The sequence below is a fragment of the Girardinichthys multiradiatus genome, chromosome 4, assembly GCF_021462225.1.
Source record: "Girardinichthys multiradiatus isolate DD_20200921_A chromosome 4, DD_fGirMul_XY1, whole genome shotgun sequence".
In the NCBI taxonomy this organism is placed as follows: domain Eukaryota; kingdom Metazoa; phylum Chordata; class Actinopteri; order Cyprinodontiformes; family Goodeidae; genus Girardinichthys; species Girardinichthys multiradiatus.
In genome coordinates, this window is record NC_061797.1 from 27595780 (window position 1) to 27614225 (window position 18446).

An 18446-nucleotide genomic window follows, 5' to 3' on the forward strand; every position below is an offset into this window, starting at 1 on the left:
AATACATTCATGAAAATAATACGTTTGTGGGTGGACTGAGAAAGGGTTGAAGCTCAAACACATTGTATAAACAGTACATTATGTAACACACATACAGTAGGGGTAAAGTGAATAAAAATCTACACAATGAATCAGGATCTCAAGGACTTTATTCAGTCATGACAAAAGGAAAATATACTCTTTCAGTTACTGGGATGTTTACAATATCGAAGCAACCACACAACAGATTCCACATTGTCGTCATTTATTAAATAAAACCAAGGCCAAATAGGAAAAAGCTTTGTAGACCCACCTTCAGCTGGATAACTTCAACTAGTTATTTTCTGTATGACTTTATCATTCTCTCAAATCACTTGGACACTTGGGAGTAGGTGTTTGTGTTGATATGCTGTGTTTGTTTTTCGCCAAACTGTGCATTATGGTTAGAAATCTCTATTTTTGTCTCCCATATAGAAAGGAAATTGTTTCAGAAATCTTGTTGTTAATTCAAATGCAAATTTACAAACATTAATTATTTTGTCGCATTTGTTCAAGAACGAAAACATGTTTCTCCTGGCAACACTTTCACACAAGCTGTACTTGTTCCAATAGTACTATTATGAAGATTTAGCATACTGAAGCCTGTAGAATCTGAGATGTAAGTCTTGGGCCTCCTTTTGCGGCCAATACAGTGTCAATTCGTCTTGGGAATGACATATACAAGTCCTGCACAGTGGTCAGAGGGATTTTAAGCCATTCGTCTTGCAGGATAGTGGCCAGGTCACTACGTGATACTGGTGGAGGAAAACGTTTCCTGACTCGCTCCTCCAAAACACCCCAAAGTGGCTCAATAATATTTAGATCTGGTGACTATGCAGGCCATGGGAGATGTTCAACTTCACTTTCATGTTCATCAAACCAATTTTTCACCAGTCTTGCTGTGTGTATTGGTGCATTGTCATCCTGATACACGGCACCACCTTCAGGATACAATGTTTGAACCATTGGATGCACATGGTCCTCAAGAATGGTTCGGTAGTCCTTGGGAGTGAAGCCCCTATATAGCACAAGTATTGGGCCAAGGGAATGCCATGATATGGCAGCCCAAACCATCACTGATCCACCCCCATGCTTCACTCTGGGCATGCAACAGTCTGGGTGGTACGCTTCTTTGGGGCTTCTCCACACTGTAACTCTCCCGGATGTGGGGAAAAAAGTAAAGGTGGTCTCATCAGAGAACAATACATGTTTCACATTGTCCACAGCCCAAGATTTGCGCTCCTTGCACCATTGAAACCGACGTTTGGCATTGGCATGAGTGGCCAAAGGTTTGGCTATAGCAGCCCGGCCGTGTATATTGACCCTGTGGAGCTCCCGATGGACAGTTCTGGTGGAAACAGGAGAGTTGAGGTGCACATTTAATTCTGCCGTGATTTGGGCAGCCGTGGTTTTATATTTTTTTGATAAATCCGTTTTTGATAAACATCCCTTTCAGACAGCTTCCTCTTGCGTCCACAGTTAATCCTGTTGGATGTGGTTCGTCCTTCTTGGTGGTATGCTGACATTACCCTGGATACCGTGGCTCTTGATACATCACAAAGACTTGCTGTCTTGGTCATAGATGCGCCAGCAAGACGTGCACCAACAATTTGTCCTCTTTTGAACTCTGGTATGTCACCCATAATGTTGTGTGCATTTCAATATTTTGAGCAAAACTGTGCTCTTACCCTGCTAATTGAACCTTCATACTCTGCTCTTACTGGTGCAATGTGCAATCAATGAAGACTGGCTACCAGGCTGGTCCAATTTAGCCATGGAACCTCCCACACTAAAATGACAGATGTTTCAGTTTCATTGTCCAACCCCTGTATATAATCTTTGTGGAATGATGGACTTCCAATTATTTCAAGGGTGTGTCCTGCCCGCTGACCTATGGCTGGAGTAATGAAATATAATTATTAAGACTGACAATGTTGATGCTGTACAAAACGATTCTAAACTCTGATGTCTTGTTTTCACATTGCTTTTGTTTATGTGTTAATTTGTCAGTCAGTCAGTCGGTCATTTTCTACCGCTTATTCTATAATGGGTCGCAGTGAAGCTGGTGCCTATCTCCAGCAGTCTACGGGCGAGAGGCGGAGTACACCTTGGACAGGTTGCCAGTCCATGGCAGGGCAACACACAAAAAGCCATACAAACACTCATTCACACACCTAAGGGCAATTTAGAGAGACCAATTAACCTAACAGGCATGTATTTGGACTGTGGGAGGAAGCCGGAGTACCCGGTGAGAACCCACACATGCACGGGGAGAACATGCAAACTCCATGCAGAAAGACCCCCGGCCAGGAATCGAACCCAGGACTTTCTTGCTGCAAGGCAACAGTGCTGTGTTAATTTGTGTATTCTGAAATAAAATGCTTCTAATTTCCCTTTACAATGTGACTATAATTCTATTGTATTTTAGTTGACTTTTAATATTCACTTACTGAACACAGTACATGCCTGTCGTATTTAAATCACTGTCATTAATTATTGGAACAACACGTCCAGAAATGCTGTGTGCGCCGTTAGATGCATTTCTGTACCACAGTGGAGGCAGATCCTTACAATTTACATTGAAATTAATGCCAACATTTCACAAATGCAGCTGTCGGTTTATGCAGTCGCTTACCTGATTGTGGTTTTAGCAGAACTTATTGGAAGGCAGGTGGGTTACTGCAACAAATTGACTCATTAAAAAAATGCTGATGATGGAGGAATATCTTGGAGGCATATTAGTCTGAATCTATAATTAAAGCCCCATTTGCAAACAGAGATTAACTTGAGGAGAGAGAAAGAGCGGGAATTACTCGTGTTTTATGGGTTCCTTCGTGGGTAACAGCTTTAATGCGTTCAAACGCTTTGCACATATCTTCCTCTAGTTTAGAGCTTTGTGTGAGCTATCAGATGTCATTCTGTGTTGCACTTTCGCAGACTTGCAACCCCCCACCATCCCGCTCCTCCTCCTTTTATGGACTCGGGGTTTGAACTAAAATAAACGCGTCCCAGCTAAAAGCCCACCCTTATACATCATAGCGGCTGGACTCCATTCCCCCATCTTCCTCTCTTTCTCTCTCTCTTTCTCTCAGAACCGAGCCCACTCCCTCCTCAGCGGTCGAGCCGATGAGTTTCGGAGGAGAAATCGGAAGAGCAGATTAAACAAGTGTTGTTTTTGTTTTGAGAGTAACAGCACAACAGCAGGTAGGACGATTTCCAGCTCAGTTTATTGTTGTTGACGTGGATTTCCCGTAAAACTGTAGGTTGTTCTAAATGAATGATCAGTCAGTCAGAAATGATTAACTAGAACAAGACTGTGGGTGTTTCAAGAAGAAAATGTAAGAATTATTTTGCATTAACCTTGACTGAACCTGTGTCCACACGTCTGTAGATTTTTAGAGTTAATCGATCGTAATGAATTATTAACTAAGCGCTCAGGAGCAGTTGCTCACTTGAGTTGCATTTCTTTGTTCTTTAGCCTATTCACAGTTTTGCTTTATGAAACGTATTTTAAAGCTCATGATACCTGCTGCTTTCTTGAGTTGAAAGTTTGGGACGAGTGTTGCTGGGGATGTTCTTGTGTTTCTAATAGTTCCGCTGTCTCTGTCCGTGGTGCTGAATGTCAAACCTACAGCTCGTTTAGCTGTATATTAGACATATTAGACACATGAAAACCACTGATCCACTCTGTCAATCTACGTTAGAGTTTGCTTTCTCATTCAAAACCTTTGTAGTGCAGCAAATTGCATGATTCCTCATTATGTACATACATCTCCATATAAATGTATTTAATTCAGTGTTTACCTCTTTCCCTTTTAGTGAACTGCACTCAGGTTGTCAATTTTTTTTTCTTCAAACAAATCTTTGCAGGAATCTGACCCAGACTTCTAATAGCCAACCCTGCCACCTTCACATCACTACAGAGGTTAGATGAGATTCCTCACAAGAGGATAACTCTGACAGGCAGTAATAACAACACTATCTACTCCCCTGGGACTCTGCAAGAATCTCTGTTTTTGTGCCATCTGCACCAAGCCAAAAAGGTCCTGTCTCCTGTGAGTGTGCCACGTCTGTGCTGAGATCCTGCAGTCAATTACTTGATCTTCTTTACCCCCTCCTGGAGCTATTACCAACAGCTTCACATCCCACTGCTTTGCTGGTTGCCTGCAGCTCCTCTCATCTTGAGCCACGATGAATGAAGTTCAGGAGGCAACCTCCCCTGCAACCAGCCTGAGCGGCCCAGCTACCTGTGTTTCCAAAGTTGAGTTACGTGTATCTTGCAAAGCTCTGCTGGACCGAGACACGCTGAATAAGTCAGACCCCTGTGTTGTACTCATGGTACAGAACAATGGACAGTGGGTTGAGGTGAGGTTCTCTCTTTTTCTCCCATGTTCCCTCAAAGTGTGAGACGTTGCTTTAATATGTCCACATAATGTTCTTTCCTCATGATGTCATCTATTTTGTGTAGTGCAACAGTCCATCCTGCAGCAAAATATCTCCACAACATGATGCTGCGACCCCCATTCTTCACAGTTAGGGATGGTGTTCTCTGTCTTGCAAGTTTCCCCTTTTTTTCCTCCAAATGTAACATTTAGAAGAAAGAATAGGTAAAGTTGGGAGCCTGAGAGAATGAAGTCATTATGGCCAAATACATTTTCATTTAATTAGACCACAGGACATGCGTTCAAATTTGAAGGTCTTTGTCCCTGAGCATATTTGAAAACTGGCTTTTATGTTGCTATTGGAGTCATGTCTTCTTCCTCTCTGAGTGGCCTTTCAACCTGGTGGTACAGAACTCGTTCCAATGTGGATAACACACATTTATAGCAGAACCCATTAATCTCTGGGAAACCTTTCTTCTTCCTGAACTGTAAGATGGATGGACATTCCCATGCTGTTTCTACTTGCTAAGAACTTCTTGAGATGAATGTGGCCCATTCAGGTGTCTCTAGATTCTATCCAAAGATAAACCCGACTTGTGGAGGTCCACCATTAACTTCCTGATCTCTTGGCTTCTGGTATCTTCTGTTTCCCATGATGTCACACAAGAAAGCAGTGTTTTTAGGGTGTTACCTTAAGATATATTCACAGGTGTGCATTTATTTAACTGAAATATTGTGAATTAATAAGCTTACAAATCCATGGAATCATGTTATTGGATAATCACATACAGCTGGCAAAGGAAGTCTACGTGTTCATTAACGCTGTCTGAGCTAGCAATTTAACTGTTTAAAAACAGTTAACATTGTCTGCCCTTAGCTGATGTGAAGTTTGAGAAGCAGGTTTCTCATTTCCCTGTTAATTAGGCAAATTAGGTTCAAGAGGGGAGACCAAACCCAGGGTTTTGATTAGTGGAGAATGTCTGAAAGTGTTCAAGAGAATAACTAATCTAATTTCTAACTAATCTTAAATTGTTTATATCCATGAAATCTTTACATAAGAAAAAGATATGTTTTGGGTAAATTGTAGAAAATTGTTTAGCAAAACTCTGCCAGATGTTTTTCATGTGGGAGTTATTTGTTGGAAATGCTTGCGGTAATGTTTTGGCTATACGAACAGGGAATCACAAAATACTATTTATAGGCACGAATGATAAACCCAATTAGCTGTAACGTGGATTCATTGTAGCATGAGCTTAGTTTATATTTTTAGCCTCACTTTGTGATGCAGATTTATATGAAATAATTCACACATAATAGGTCTGTCTGTCTGTCTGTCTGTCTGTCTGTCTGTCTGTCTGTCTGTCTGTCTGTCTGTCTGTCTGTCTGTCTGTCTGTCTGTCTGTCTATCTCTTCTGTCTAATCTTTGACAGTGAAGACTTGTTGTCTAACACTGCTGTCAAATCCCTCACATCTCGGAGGTACCTCTGCTTGTGTAAATTGTTTACTTACGTCAATAAATGAGTAAGAAGCAGAGCCCACTCATATCCCCAGCATATAAGCCTCTTTTTGTTTTCTCTGAGCGCATACCGTTTTGGCCCTAGTGATTTTAAAAAGTGCACTTATCTCCTTAGGACAAATAGGACAGATCTAGAAACAGGGCAGATGATGATGATGATGTGACTTTATGAAATTTTATGCAGCCAACGACCTTTTTTTTGCTTTTGCTCCTTGCATGTGTGCTCCCGGGAGTTAATCCAAATCGGATCTGTTTGTTGATGTCTCATAATGTTGGACCCTCCTGCTGGAGCACATTACAGAGACACATTTCTCTTGTCAGGGTTGTCTCTTTATAGATGGCTCCAGCCTGACAGCAGAATAAAGCTGGCAACACAAGCTTCATCATATCCCGTCTTTTATGATTCTGACTATCCTTCATCAGCAAACAGACTCACTCCAAATCTGTGTATGCAGATGGTGCAGTGAGAGAGATGGCTGAAAAAAACTATTAAGTGATAATGGCGCAAATGAAGCTGGTTGTTAATTTGTTTCTATGCAGTGTTTGCTTGCACAATCAGGTGTTCATCCAGAGTCTCAGTAGTTTTAAAACAAATACACCTGTCCTGTTTTTGTTCAAGCAAGTAAAATTAAGTATCTTGCAATGTTACATTAACACTCACCGAATAGTAAAAGGCATGTCGAGTTTACATGTTTTAGTTTCCCCTACCTGCGCGAACATCTGTATACAAAAAGAGGACTTTAGGCTCAGACTTAAACATTTCTGGAAATAAAAATAGCAGGCCTGCAATTTTATCAAATCACTTCCAGCTCAAGTGTTTTGATCAAATGCCCATGCGCAGCATGGTTCAAATTTCCATCAAGTGGTACAAATGTGAATCTAAATCATAAACCTTTCCATCAAATGTATTGCATTAAACAAAGGCAGTGGTGTGAGATATTTCTAGATGTTTAGTGCGGTTTTAGAAAGAGGAGATGTATGGATGCATTCATGCCAGTAGAAGGCCTTTGTTGTTTTGATCCTCTTAGAGTGGTGGATCAGTGCCATTCACTGAGTCATTACCATATTACCTGAAAGAAATGCTATTATATGGTCAGCAGGACCGATGGCTCATCCATCCATCCATCCATCCATCATCCATCCATCCCACCCACCCACCCACCCATCCATCCATCCATCCATCCATCATCCATCCATCCATCCATCCATCCATCCATCCATCCATCCATCCATCCATCCATCCCACCCACCCACCCACCCATCCATCCATCCATCCATCCATCCATCCATCCATCTAATTTTCTTTGCCAAATAGCACAATACGTCAGTGAAAGGGAGGTTTTGTTGTTTGTTAATCTTGTTGATGAATACAGAATTAAATATGTTAATTTAAACGAATATATTGCTAGTGAAGTTTTTCATGTTCTTGAATTGCTTAAGATGAAGACCAGCTGGACTGTGTCTCTCTAACATTGTCATTAGTATTAGTGTTTTATAGAAATTGACATTTTTAAAAACCCAAAAAACCCAAATGTGTCATATTTTTCTTGAAATTGTATTTAGCTTATTTATCATTTCCCTGACCTATTTTTCATTCTCTAAACATTTACAAAGCAATAGGATATTTTTTTTATTTTGCATGACTAAAATTAATAGCAGTTACGTTTTTCCTTTCTTTGGGAATACCTAAAGAAAGGAAACATCTGTGTTGTCAACTTAGCAGGTTAAATAACTTGTAAAGGGTACATCTAAAGCATGCAAGTATAAAGCTTGTGTCAAAATAATTTTTGGAGAATTTTAATTTAATAAATATTAGTATTTTAATTGAGTTATTACTTAATACTATTATTACTATTACTTAATACAGCTGAGCAACAAAGTAGATATCCACTGCAGGATTTCACCACTTTTACTATTTTAAAAAAGGGTACCAAAGAAAAAACTGGTAATTCCCCTTTGTGTGGATTTTGATTGATGACATCACAAGAAGCAAAAGAATTGAGAGGATAAGCTGGCATTATACAAGATTATGGCAGATGTATTTAACAGATTTCAACAATGATTCTGAAAAATTTGAATTGCAAGTGTTTTAGTTTTAAGTGTTTGACCCAGAGTTTAACTCAGATAACCACCAAGCCATGTTGGATACTACTGCGAGTGGCAACAGTGACAATGACAATGTTCTGAACTAGTAGAAATCTGTTTAGATTCCTGTTTGAATTTCTTCATCTGCTTGGCTTCTGTGTGTATTTGGCACTCACAACAGGAGTAAATGGCATATCATGCTAGTATCACTTTAAACAGTTAAGTGATTTGCAGTTACACATTACATGTTGTCTGAACTCATGCCACTTTAACTTATCTGAGCAACTTCTCTCCTTCTGGTCTTAATTGGAAGCATGATGATGGTATGGATTGAGCTGCAGGAGTGGACATGCTGGTTTGGGCTTATCTTGAGTTGATCTGCCTGGCAATCATTTTCCACAGAAGGAGAGTGTGATGCAGCAGGAAAACATCATTGGGATGCATTCACCAGATCATTAGTGTTTTTTGTAAGAAACTGACTGAAAACAATGGATACAAAGATTTTCAATAATATAATCTGACCTTTCTAGTCAGCAATGTGCCTCTTTGCCAACTGATTTTATGTTTTATTTCTGAAAACATTTCCTGAAATCTATGCAATTTTCTCACAATTTTTTGTCAAACTTTGTGTTGCAGCCAAATGTAAAAGTAAATGATTATAAAGGGGAAATATGTGAATAAAGACAAAAAAAAAAAAAAATCAAAATCTACAATAAATACTAAGAGAATTAATCAAAATAACCATGATCAGTTGCCTTATGTGATGTCGTCAGATGCATGTGCATGTCGAAGCAGGTTTTCTGGGGATTTCATCTTAATTAAATAACAAATTAGGACAAATTAACACAACAAATAGAAGACGTGACCATGAAATGTTCTGAAGGAGACAACAAATTCTTAAAATGAGTGTGGTGAATTTTTAAACTAAAATCTGACAGAAGGCTTTAAAAATGTGCTTGAACCTCTAGAGCTGTCTAAAGATTCTGAAGTGACATGTTAGACAGTGCTTTCCTCTTCTATCTTTATAGAGCACGGGCAGTTTCAGAAGACAGATCATCATCCCCCTAATAGAGTACAAAAGTGTTACAAGAAATGCTTGACTGCTGCTGTAATCCTGGCAAACTAAAAATCTGTATTCCTTTCTTATCTGATCCCCACCAGAGCAAGAAATAAGAGACAAGAGAGCTCTGTCACCCCATTCTAAAGTCACCATACAACAAAGTCTGGACTTGCTTCACTGAGACTGAAGAAATGACTGAAATAACTGACAGATATTGAAGTGACATTTTAGATGACCACTGAAACCCTTGCTGTTTCTAATTTAATGTCAGCTGAGCTCTTCTTAGCTTCATAATTGGCGCTTTTCCCTCCATTTTGGAAGTTTTATTGGTTATTGTACAACATTTGTCTCAAAGATTTAAAAAACTGTATTTTTGGTATTTAATTACAGTCCTCATGAAGATTTGTGTAACATGTAAATGTTCAAGTAGCAATGTGAGAGCTAAACCAACATCTTCAGCACGTGGGTCTCAGTTAGCTCCGCTTTTTCTTGTCTGTCAGTCAAAGACGAGAGTCGGGATTTTTTTTTTTCAAGCTAAGATTAAATGTCAGAGCTCTCTCTGGTCGCCTCTCATGTCGTTCCCTAAATGGAAACCTGATAACATATGTCCTTGCATAAATGCTGTACTTCTTCAAAACTAAGTAGGAAGATGAGTTTTCTGCATATTATATTTCCTGATTTACATTGAAGGCTGATGTTGCAAACAGTCTGTGAAATTGGTTTCAACTTGGTTTCATTTCCTCTCAGTGAACTATTGCTTTAAAGATGATCCAGTGATTACAAAAGAGAATATTTGAATGCTTAAGTATCTTTGTTGGAAGCCTGATCTTGAATATGTTTTTCTTCTCAGTTGGACAGGACAGAAGTGATCAAGAGCAACTTGCATCCAGTTTTCGGGAAGGTGTTCTGTCTGGATTACTACTTTGAAGAGGTACAGAAGCTGCGATTCGAAGTCTACGACATCCACGGGACTCACAGCATAGGGACACGCGAAGATGACTTTCTGGGTGGCATGGAGTGCACACTTGGCCAGGTGGGCAGATGTTACCATTTTGTTAGCTCAGTTTGCTGATAGTCTTTAAAAAACATAACATAACAAAGAATGACTAAATCAGTTCACACAGACTCATATCCCTTTTTTGTGATGTCAGATAATGTTTTGCTGCTACCAGCTCTAGTGCTTGTGATTGATAACAGTTACTGCCGTTGATGACTCAGAGCTTGTTACACTCCTCTTAAAGGTGCTTTGCCTTTGTTGCTTGTTGCAGATTGTGGCCCAAAAGAAGATGGTGAAGCCTTTGTTGCTGAAGTACGGGAAATATGCCGGGAAGTCCACTATCACAGTAAGCTTTTACCATGTGTTTGTGACTTTCAGTGTGAATTACTGAATTAATGTAGGCAAAAATGATTGTGCTCAGATTTTCTATTTTTAGTTTTATTTTCTCAAACCCTCATCAGTTTACACTCAAACCATGATGTTCACAAGATTTTCTCATTTTTCTTTTATTATTGGAGCTGAGAACTGTTTGTATAAAGAGTTCATGAAAATCATCGTCTTTCTAAATGATCATTTCAGTCTTTTGCACCATTCAGTCATTCCTATTAAACATACCGCCACACAGCTCAGGGAAGGCATTAAAATCCATAAGGAATGATAAAGATATAGTGCTTTACAGACATTTTCATACCCCTTGAACCTTTGCACATCTTGTCATGTTACAACTACAAATAACTGCACATAACTGTGGAGTGGAAATAAAAGGAAACGTTGTTTTCCATTTTGTTCCCCCAAAAAATCTGAAAAGTATGTCATGCATGTATTCAGCTCCGGTTAGGAGAACTGAATACCAACTACCAGCTACCAGCTTTTCTCATGTAGAGATCAACATTTTTTAAATAATTTTTCTTTTCAAAATGGCTCAAACTCTATCACATAGGAGGGATAGCATTCGTGCGAAGAAATTGTAAAGTCTTGCCACATTCTCAATTGGATTCTGAATTGGATTTAACTCTACATTGATTCTCAACCACAGTCTCAAGTCTTTTGAAGGCTTTAAACAGGTTTTCCTACAGGATTACCATCTTTTTAACTTCATCCATCTTCCCATCAACTTCTTCCCTACAAAGAAGGCAACCCCACAGCATGATGTTACTCATAACATTTTGCATGTAGGCCAGGTCTCATATTTCCACATGCGTATGTTCCCTTTACTGGAAACCTTTACCAATTATGGACTGTTTTGCGGGGCTGCACGGTGGCACAGTTGTTAGCAATGTTGCCTTGCAGCCCGAAGGTCCTGGATTCGACTCCTAGCTGGGGGTCTTTCTGCATGGAGTTTGTGTGTTCTCCCTGTGCATGTGTGGGTTCTCTCTGGGTACTCTGGCTTTCTCCCACTGTCCAAAGACATGCCTGTTAGGTTAATTGGTCTCTCTAAATTGCTCTTAGGTGAGTAAGTGAGTGTGTGCTTAATTGTTTGTGTGTTGCCCTGCGATGGACTGGCGACCTGTCCAGGGTGTACCCTGCCTCCCGCCCATTGACTGCTGGAGAGAGGCTCCAGCTTCCCCTTGACCCACTATGGAAGAAGCGGTATAGAAAATGGCTGATTGGACTGCTTTGCTTGGTTTGTCACATAAAATCCTAATGAAATACACTGAAGTTTTATAGTTGAAACATGGCAAAATTTTAAAAGGTTTTAGGGATATAAAATACTTTGGCAAGGCACTATTTTAGATTTCATGTCCCAGATAGAAGAAAGATGCTGCTGGTTCATTAAGCACCATCTCAAAAATGCTTCATGTGTCACAGTGTGTGTTTTTTGGTTGGTATTTGTTTACGTTTAGTCAGGTGTTTTTTCTGTTCTAAGTATGGTTTAGTCTTGAGTCCGCGTTTCTGATGTTTTATCTTGTAGGTTCTGTTCTGTTTACTGTGTTAGTTGTGTTCCTAGATCTGTTATCTTCCTGTGTTCTGGTTCCTTTGGTTTGTTTACTATTTGTTTTGTCAGGCTCCTCATGTTCTTGTTTATCCCTATCTGGTTCACCTGCCCCTCTGTCTTCCAGCACACCTGTGTCTGTTTTCCCTGATTACCTGTCCTATTGTTTAATGTCCACATTTGTCTGTATTTAAGCTCGTCTTTGTCCTTTGTTCCACGCGGTGTCGTTAGTCTATTTAGTCTTCCTTAGTCTGTCTGTTTTTGCTAGGTTTAAGTTTATGCTGTGATCCAGAAACCAGGACTGTTTTGTTCATGAACTCTGTTGCCTGGATCTTTTGTTAAATTTGCACTGGGAATTGTAAGTTGGCTCTCCTTATTAAAGAGTGTTAATCTCTCCAACTATCTCCACTCATCTTGCACCTCAGGTCTATTCACATCTGATGCTGCTATTATTTATAAGATTGGATTGTTTCTTGCAATTGGGATTTTCAGTCATTTTGCCAGTTTCCTGAATATAAGGTGTCAGCTGAGATCTCATTTCTAAACATTAACGGAAACCTTTTCTTTATATGTTATGTCTAGCTGCACACAGAGAGAAGCTGGCATGAGAATTGTGAGCAATATTTCAAAATCTTAATTAAATAATCCAATACCAGAGCAAGAATTTCATTTCACCTCTTAAAGGTCTTCAGATCAACACTGAAATGTTAAACAGGAGAGTTTTGGGGAATGAAAGAATAACGAGAGCACCCTCATAATGTTGATCCTTCTGCTCCCCCAGTGATATGAAGCATTTATTACACAATACACCAGGCAATAGGCAGTAGATAATTATCAGGTATATTCTACCGAATGGATGTTTCCTCAGATGCAGCAGAGGCAATTTAGAGGATATAAACAGGAAGGAATTATTTTGCAAATCATTAGTTGTGCTGTGAGATACAATGTGAGCTCATTAAATGAAACTCAAAATAGCCGGCCCCACATTCAAAAAAAGTCAGCTGTAGTGCCTATAACAACTCAGTAGACTAACATGGGGAAAGTAAATATTCAGAAGTTAATGAACCTCTGTGAAGAACAATGGAGATAATCTCATCCAACAGATGAATTAATATATTTTAATACGTTAATAAGGAACCAGAAACAGAAGGAACCTTCTTGCACAACATCAGCTCAGATGCAAACACCAAGGACTGGTTATTATTACTAGTTTTATATGATAGTATCAGGGGGCAAGAAACGGTTGAGTTGTAATTGGTCATCAACTGGAGCTTTGCTTTTTTGTTTTTCCTATTCATAATACTGCTCCCAATATACATAATATAAAATAACTGAATTGAATCAAATTGACTTGAACATAATGACAGCACAGTGAGGACAAATAAATTCTATGAAATACGTCACAGTTTGACAAAACTTGGTAAAAATACTTAATGATATATGTTTGAACATTTTTCACTGTGCAGCATGTTAAATGAGCTTGTAGGATTTTGTTTAAGTTTTCAGGTTTCCTTGAAGTCATTTTTCCTAAAAGTAATTTAGCAAAGTCTACATTTTTGTAAAAAACATTTATGAATGTATGAATGGTGTGTTTTCTGAACTGCTTTCTCTCTGTGTTGAATTGGATTCTAATGAGAGAATATATGTGCACAATATCAGCAGTGAGCAAACATGTTACCATAAAAAGCTGAATTTCACTCAATTTCCTCCAATTCCTGTTACCTGAATTTTGCTGATACTTTTTACTTTTGACTCCAATCAGGAATATATCAGGCAACCTGATTTCTGTCCAGTCTGTCCATTTAGTTGTCCTAGTACTCTTTGATTAGTGGCAAAGTTATCTGTCAATACCCACACATGTTATGATGAGATTAATTTGTTTCACTCCAAATACTAAAAGTCATAATCACTGTTTTGCAACTCAGGAAAGTATGAAACACACTTTAAAATACCAAAATGAAACACTTAGGTAATGAGGCGAATATGAGGTGTGCTGCTTGCTTTAAAACAGAAAGGAAAAAAGAGAAAACGTTTAGCTGCTTGCATTCACTGGTTTCCTTTAAACTATCTCTGTATTTCTGCCTTACACAGAAAACCAAAACCTGAACCATACACAACGCCAGCCTTCATCAGGATGAGGCAAAACCTAATTTAAACTGAATCCAGGCCTCAGTCCCAACAAAAACAGTTCACAGGTGCATCCTCTACCTTCATGTTTTACAAAACTGTTCACTGTCTCTTGTTGCTCATTGGAGATGTCTTGCTATAGTTTCTGTTAAAACTAACAAGTTTTCCACTTTGCAAGTCATCACTGTCAGGTTTTGTCTGGCCTCGGCCATGCTTGCTGCACAGCTTCACTTCCTGAAGCTTGATGTCAGGTTTCTGTCAGTTTCTCAGAGCCGAGCAGAGAACAAACTAAAGTTCTGAGCGTGGGAGAAACGCAGCACAGTGGGAGCAGCACAGGGTGCTTGTTGATTTTTAAAAACCACAAGTCCAAACTTTTTTTCTTTTGAACTAACAAGTTTAAAGAAAGAAAACAGGAAGATTTCAGAAGTTGAGTTTCCAAGAGCTTTACTGTTGTGCTGGACACTTCATTTGGACTTTTTCAAAAGTTAAATCTACGGTTTCAGACCGCTGCCTGTGGGAGTGGGAGCCTTACAGTTTGAAGCTACTGGCATTCTCCACATTTCAGTTAGACTTGCAGTAATTCTAAACTAAGTAAAAGCCACTTTAAAGTTTCACCTGGATTAACTTGTCACCGTGATGCAAAGTGTAGTTACTTTATAAAATGTAACAAAAAATAAATAAATAAATGCAGGAATTAAATGTTGTTTTAAAAGTCTGCAATCCGCAATGATATAAAACAATACTTTTAACTTCAAAATACAGTTAAAACCTCGGTTTAAACGTAATTTATAAAGTACATTGACTGTACTCCAACTATGTTTCTAACGTTACTCTTGCAATGCAATGTCAAGAAACAATGACAGTTCACCATAACAGTGAATGCAGCCATGGGTAAACTAAGTACACCCCCATTATTCACTAATATGTAGAATCGTATTTAGCAGCAATAACCTATCAGTAATTTTTTTCTATGAGTTTGGCACACTCTTCACAACATCACTTCAGTTCATTTAGATGTTTGTGCATTCATTTATACATAGGTTTTTGAACTTCCCAGCAAAGCATTTCAATCAGGCTGAGGTCTGGACATTTACTTGGCCGTTGCATCACATTGATCCTTTCCTTTTGCAGATATTCTGTTGCAGATTTGCTGCTGTGTTTGAGCTTTTTGACCACAGTTTTCTCTCTAAGGTCATCTATCAATCAGACTGATGGTTTCACATTTGACTGTTTTCTCCAAATATCTCTATTTTTGATTCAGCTGTCCAAAGGGGATTCTTCCAAAAGTCTTGCAGTTTATTTAAATGCGACTTTGCAAGCCTTAGTCATGCTGCCATATTCTTTCAAAGAAAATAAACTTTCTTCTGTCAACCTTTCTAAACAAGCCATGCTTATCTTTTTCTAAATATTAGGTTACGAACATTTGACATGCTGACTGAAGCCTGTAGAGTCTCAGATGTGGCTCTTGCTGGGATTTCCACTCCTGGAAAGGCTGGCAGATGTCTTAAATGTTTACCTCTTTTATTACTTTAAAGTGAAGAACTTAAAATTGCTTGGAAATGACCTTATAATGAATTGGCAGTGACAGTTGCATCTCTAAGATCAATGCAGATGTCTTTTTGCTTTAGCATTGATGATTAGTTATTTGAGTGCATTTGATCAGCAGCCCCTGGCTGCTGTTTTCTTTCTTAAATGCTAATGAAGCAGCATCATGTCAACCGTTTTGCCAACAGCTGTAATTTCTGCTCTTTTCTTTTAAACTATTGCGTCTGAAAAGCTTTTTTTAATCACAGGTTAGCTTTCATACCCTTCCAAATGGTAACATCTTAATCGTGGTTATATCTGGAATGACAGAACGGCCACTGATTATTCCCCATTGTGTTTGAAATGTTGACTTTTATCTTTACTGTCCATGAAATGCTTTGATGTTTTTATTGGTCATGCAAATGTTAAGGTTTTAGCTGAAATAAATCAGCACAATGTCAAATTTTCTATTTATTTATAAATCTTAAAGCCACAAGTTATAGCACAAAATATAGTAATGACTTTGTTATTTTTTGTGCAGGTGCATGCTGAAGAAATTTCCGGCAACAACGGGTATGTGGAGCTCTCCTTCTGTGCTAAGAAGCTGGATGATAAGGTGAGAAGAACCACACTTGTTTTACTAAATATAGGTTGAAAGCACTACAAATCCTAAGAGCTCAGATAATATTGCACTCCTTATGTCATATTGTGGTAATATAATAATATATATTGGCCACTTTTCCATTAACAGATCACAGTAAGAATGAAGTGAGAATAAAGTGAATATGACAGTATGAATGTCAACACAGCAATCTAACATTTAAATCAAATCACATAATGTCAGAAGGATGTGTTTTGCTACTGCCTCGTTAAGGCGGGATGCTACTGACCTCAGCTGGTCCAACCCATACATGTTCAAACGCTGCCATGGGCACATTTCAATCAAAAAGACAGCGGGAGCTTACATCTACTTACAATTCTGATAATCTCAAGTCACACCGTGTTCTCCAGAAAAGGGCTCAGGAGAGCAGGTGCATGGGGTGACCTTGGTTCCTAAAGGTACACAGAGTAAGACAGCAGGTGCATTTAGCTTTGAAAGTGCAGCAAAAAATTTACAACAGCCCTGACAGTGAAATCGACTTGAACTCTTACATGAGGGCAGCGATAATTAAAAAAGCATTCTTGATATGAGGTCCAGCGTTTAAGATTAAATAAATTCTGAAGAGTCCACCTACTGTTATTTCCATAAATGAACTAATTACTTCTGAGTTTTTTTCTCATCCAGGCCATGTCATGTCAAAATATACCACAAAAACACAGAGGTTCAAGTTTGCACTCACTTAGTCTTACATTTAGCTTGTTTTTTTATTGAGGGCACAAAATCAACATTTTCTTTGCTTGTTTTGCTGCAAGGTGTGCTATTACAGAAACCTGAGCCTTTATGTTAGATCACAGGAACTGGAGGTAGAGAACAAGGGAGGACAGAAAAAAATGGCAAAACATGACTAACAAACTTTAGAAATGTTTCACTCTTTACAGTTGTCTTTTTTATTAAGACAAAAACTATTCTCATACAAAAGATGACCTTGTGAATTACAATGAATGTTTACATTGCAAATGTTGCAGCTTAACTGTGGACAAGTGCGTGCCTATTCCTATCACCTTGTCCCCTGGTAATACAGCAGTAACAATGTGAGAAGGGGTAAATAGCAAGTAAAACCGGAGGTGATCAGACCAAACACTGATGCTGAAACACGAGGGGAGGGGCAGGCAGGCAGGTGTAAAAAAATGGTAAAACATGTGACATCTCAAGTTCAAAGTCCACATGACAAAAACAATTTTCTTCTCTAAATGGGTTTCCATTTACTGTAACACATTTAAAGAATAAAATAAATACCTTGTATATGTATAATACGGCTGCAAATAGTATTTTCCAACTTTTGGTAAGCATGTAAAAAAGAACAAGGTGTCTGGAAAACTTTTTTCTTTGACTTCAGTTGTCTAGGTCAGACATGTCAACCCCAAGGCCTGCGAGCGACATCCAACTCGCAATAGAATTGTATCTGTCCTGTGAGATAATTCTATATATCCATTATGAATGGCTTGCTGAACAGCTATATAATGCTCATGGCAATGACACTACATAACCCATAAAGTACTGCAACAGCTACTCGTGCCTAAAAACATTGGTGCATGCAAGCTGCACTTGCTGCAGAGTCAGATGCTTTAATTTCTACCAAGAAATGACACACCAAATCAGCCCCACTGTGTACCCAAATGGACATTTTGCAGATAAAACTGAACAGGCTGAGCACACTGTGCTTCACTGGTTTTGAAATGCAAAAACGTAGCATGCAAATGTTCTATAATCCACTTGCTTTTGATGTGGAGAGCACCTGCAAACATCCACATGGAGCTTATAGACCTGCAGTGTAACAGCACACTCAAGGCTAAGTATGACTCAGTGACATTGGCACAATTTTCTCCCTTCTTCCCGGGAATGATTCCTCAACCCAAGGGACAAGATGGTGCACAGAAGCCAACTGTTGCGCTCCTCTTCAATATTCTTAGGCTCCACAATATTGTTTATTTATGTTACTCAAATTCATATTCTGTTTAAAGCATGGCTATTTCACTTGTATTAATAAACATTATATTTTTGCCTCTTTGGTGTTTGAATTTGACACCCCTGATTTTGGTTATGATAAAAATATGAACATTTCTAAAATAAATAGCTCAAAGAGTGGGCTTTCCACTGATTTTATATCAATGGAAAACTCCATTCATGTAATATGTTTTTTTCC

The 18446-nt window shown here is 38.7% G+C and overlaps 1 protein-coding gene and 1 long non-coding RNA gene across 2 annotated transcripts in view; one reads left to right on the forward strand and one right to left on the reverse strand.

Moving 5' to 3' along the window:
- The first annotated feature begins 3088 nt into the window (after positions 1-3088).
- The window catches only part of cpne7 (copine VII), a 49773-nt gene continuing 34415 nt past the window's right edge, over positions 3089-18446 (forward strand). Inside the window, exons 1-5 of the mRNA XM_047363377.1 lie at positions 3089-3222; positions 3889-4383; positions 9912-10094; positions 10330-10404; positions 16184-16258. Of these exons, the coding sequence (XP_047219333.1) occupies positions 4210-4383; positions 9912-10094; positions 10330-10404; positions 16184-16258 (507 nt within the window). The 5' untranslated portion in view covers positions 3089-3222; positions 3889-4209. The remainder of the gene's footprint in view (positions 3223-3888; positions 4384-9911; positions 10095-10329; positions 10405-16183; positions 16259-18446) is intronic.
- LOC124867113 lies at positions 6578-17298 on the reverse strand. Its single transcript, XR_007037985.1, has 3 exons — positions 17253-17298; positions 16618-16695; positions 6578-6636 (listed from the first exon to the last, which is right to left on the reverse strand). It is a non-coding gene; the product is annotated as an uncharacterized LOC124867113 (long non-coding RNA).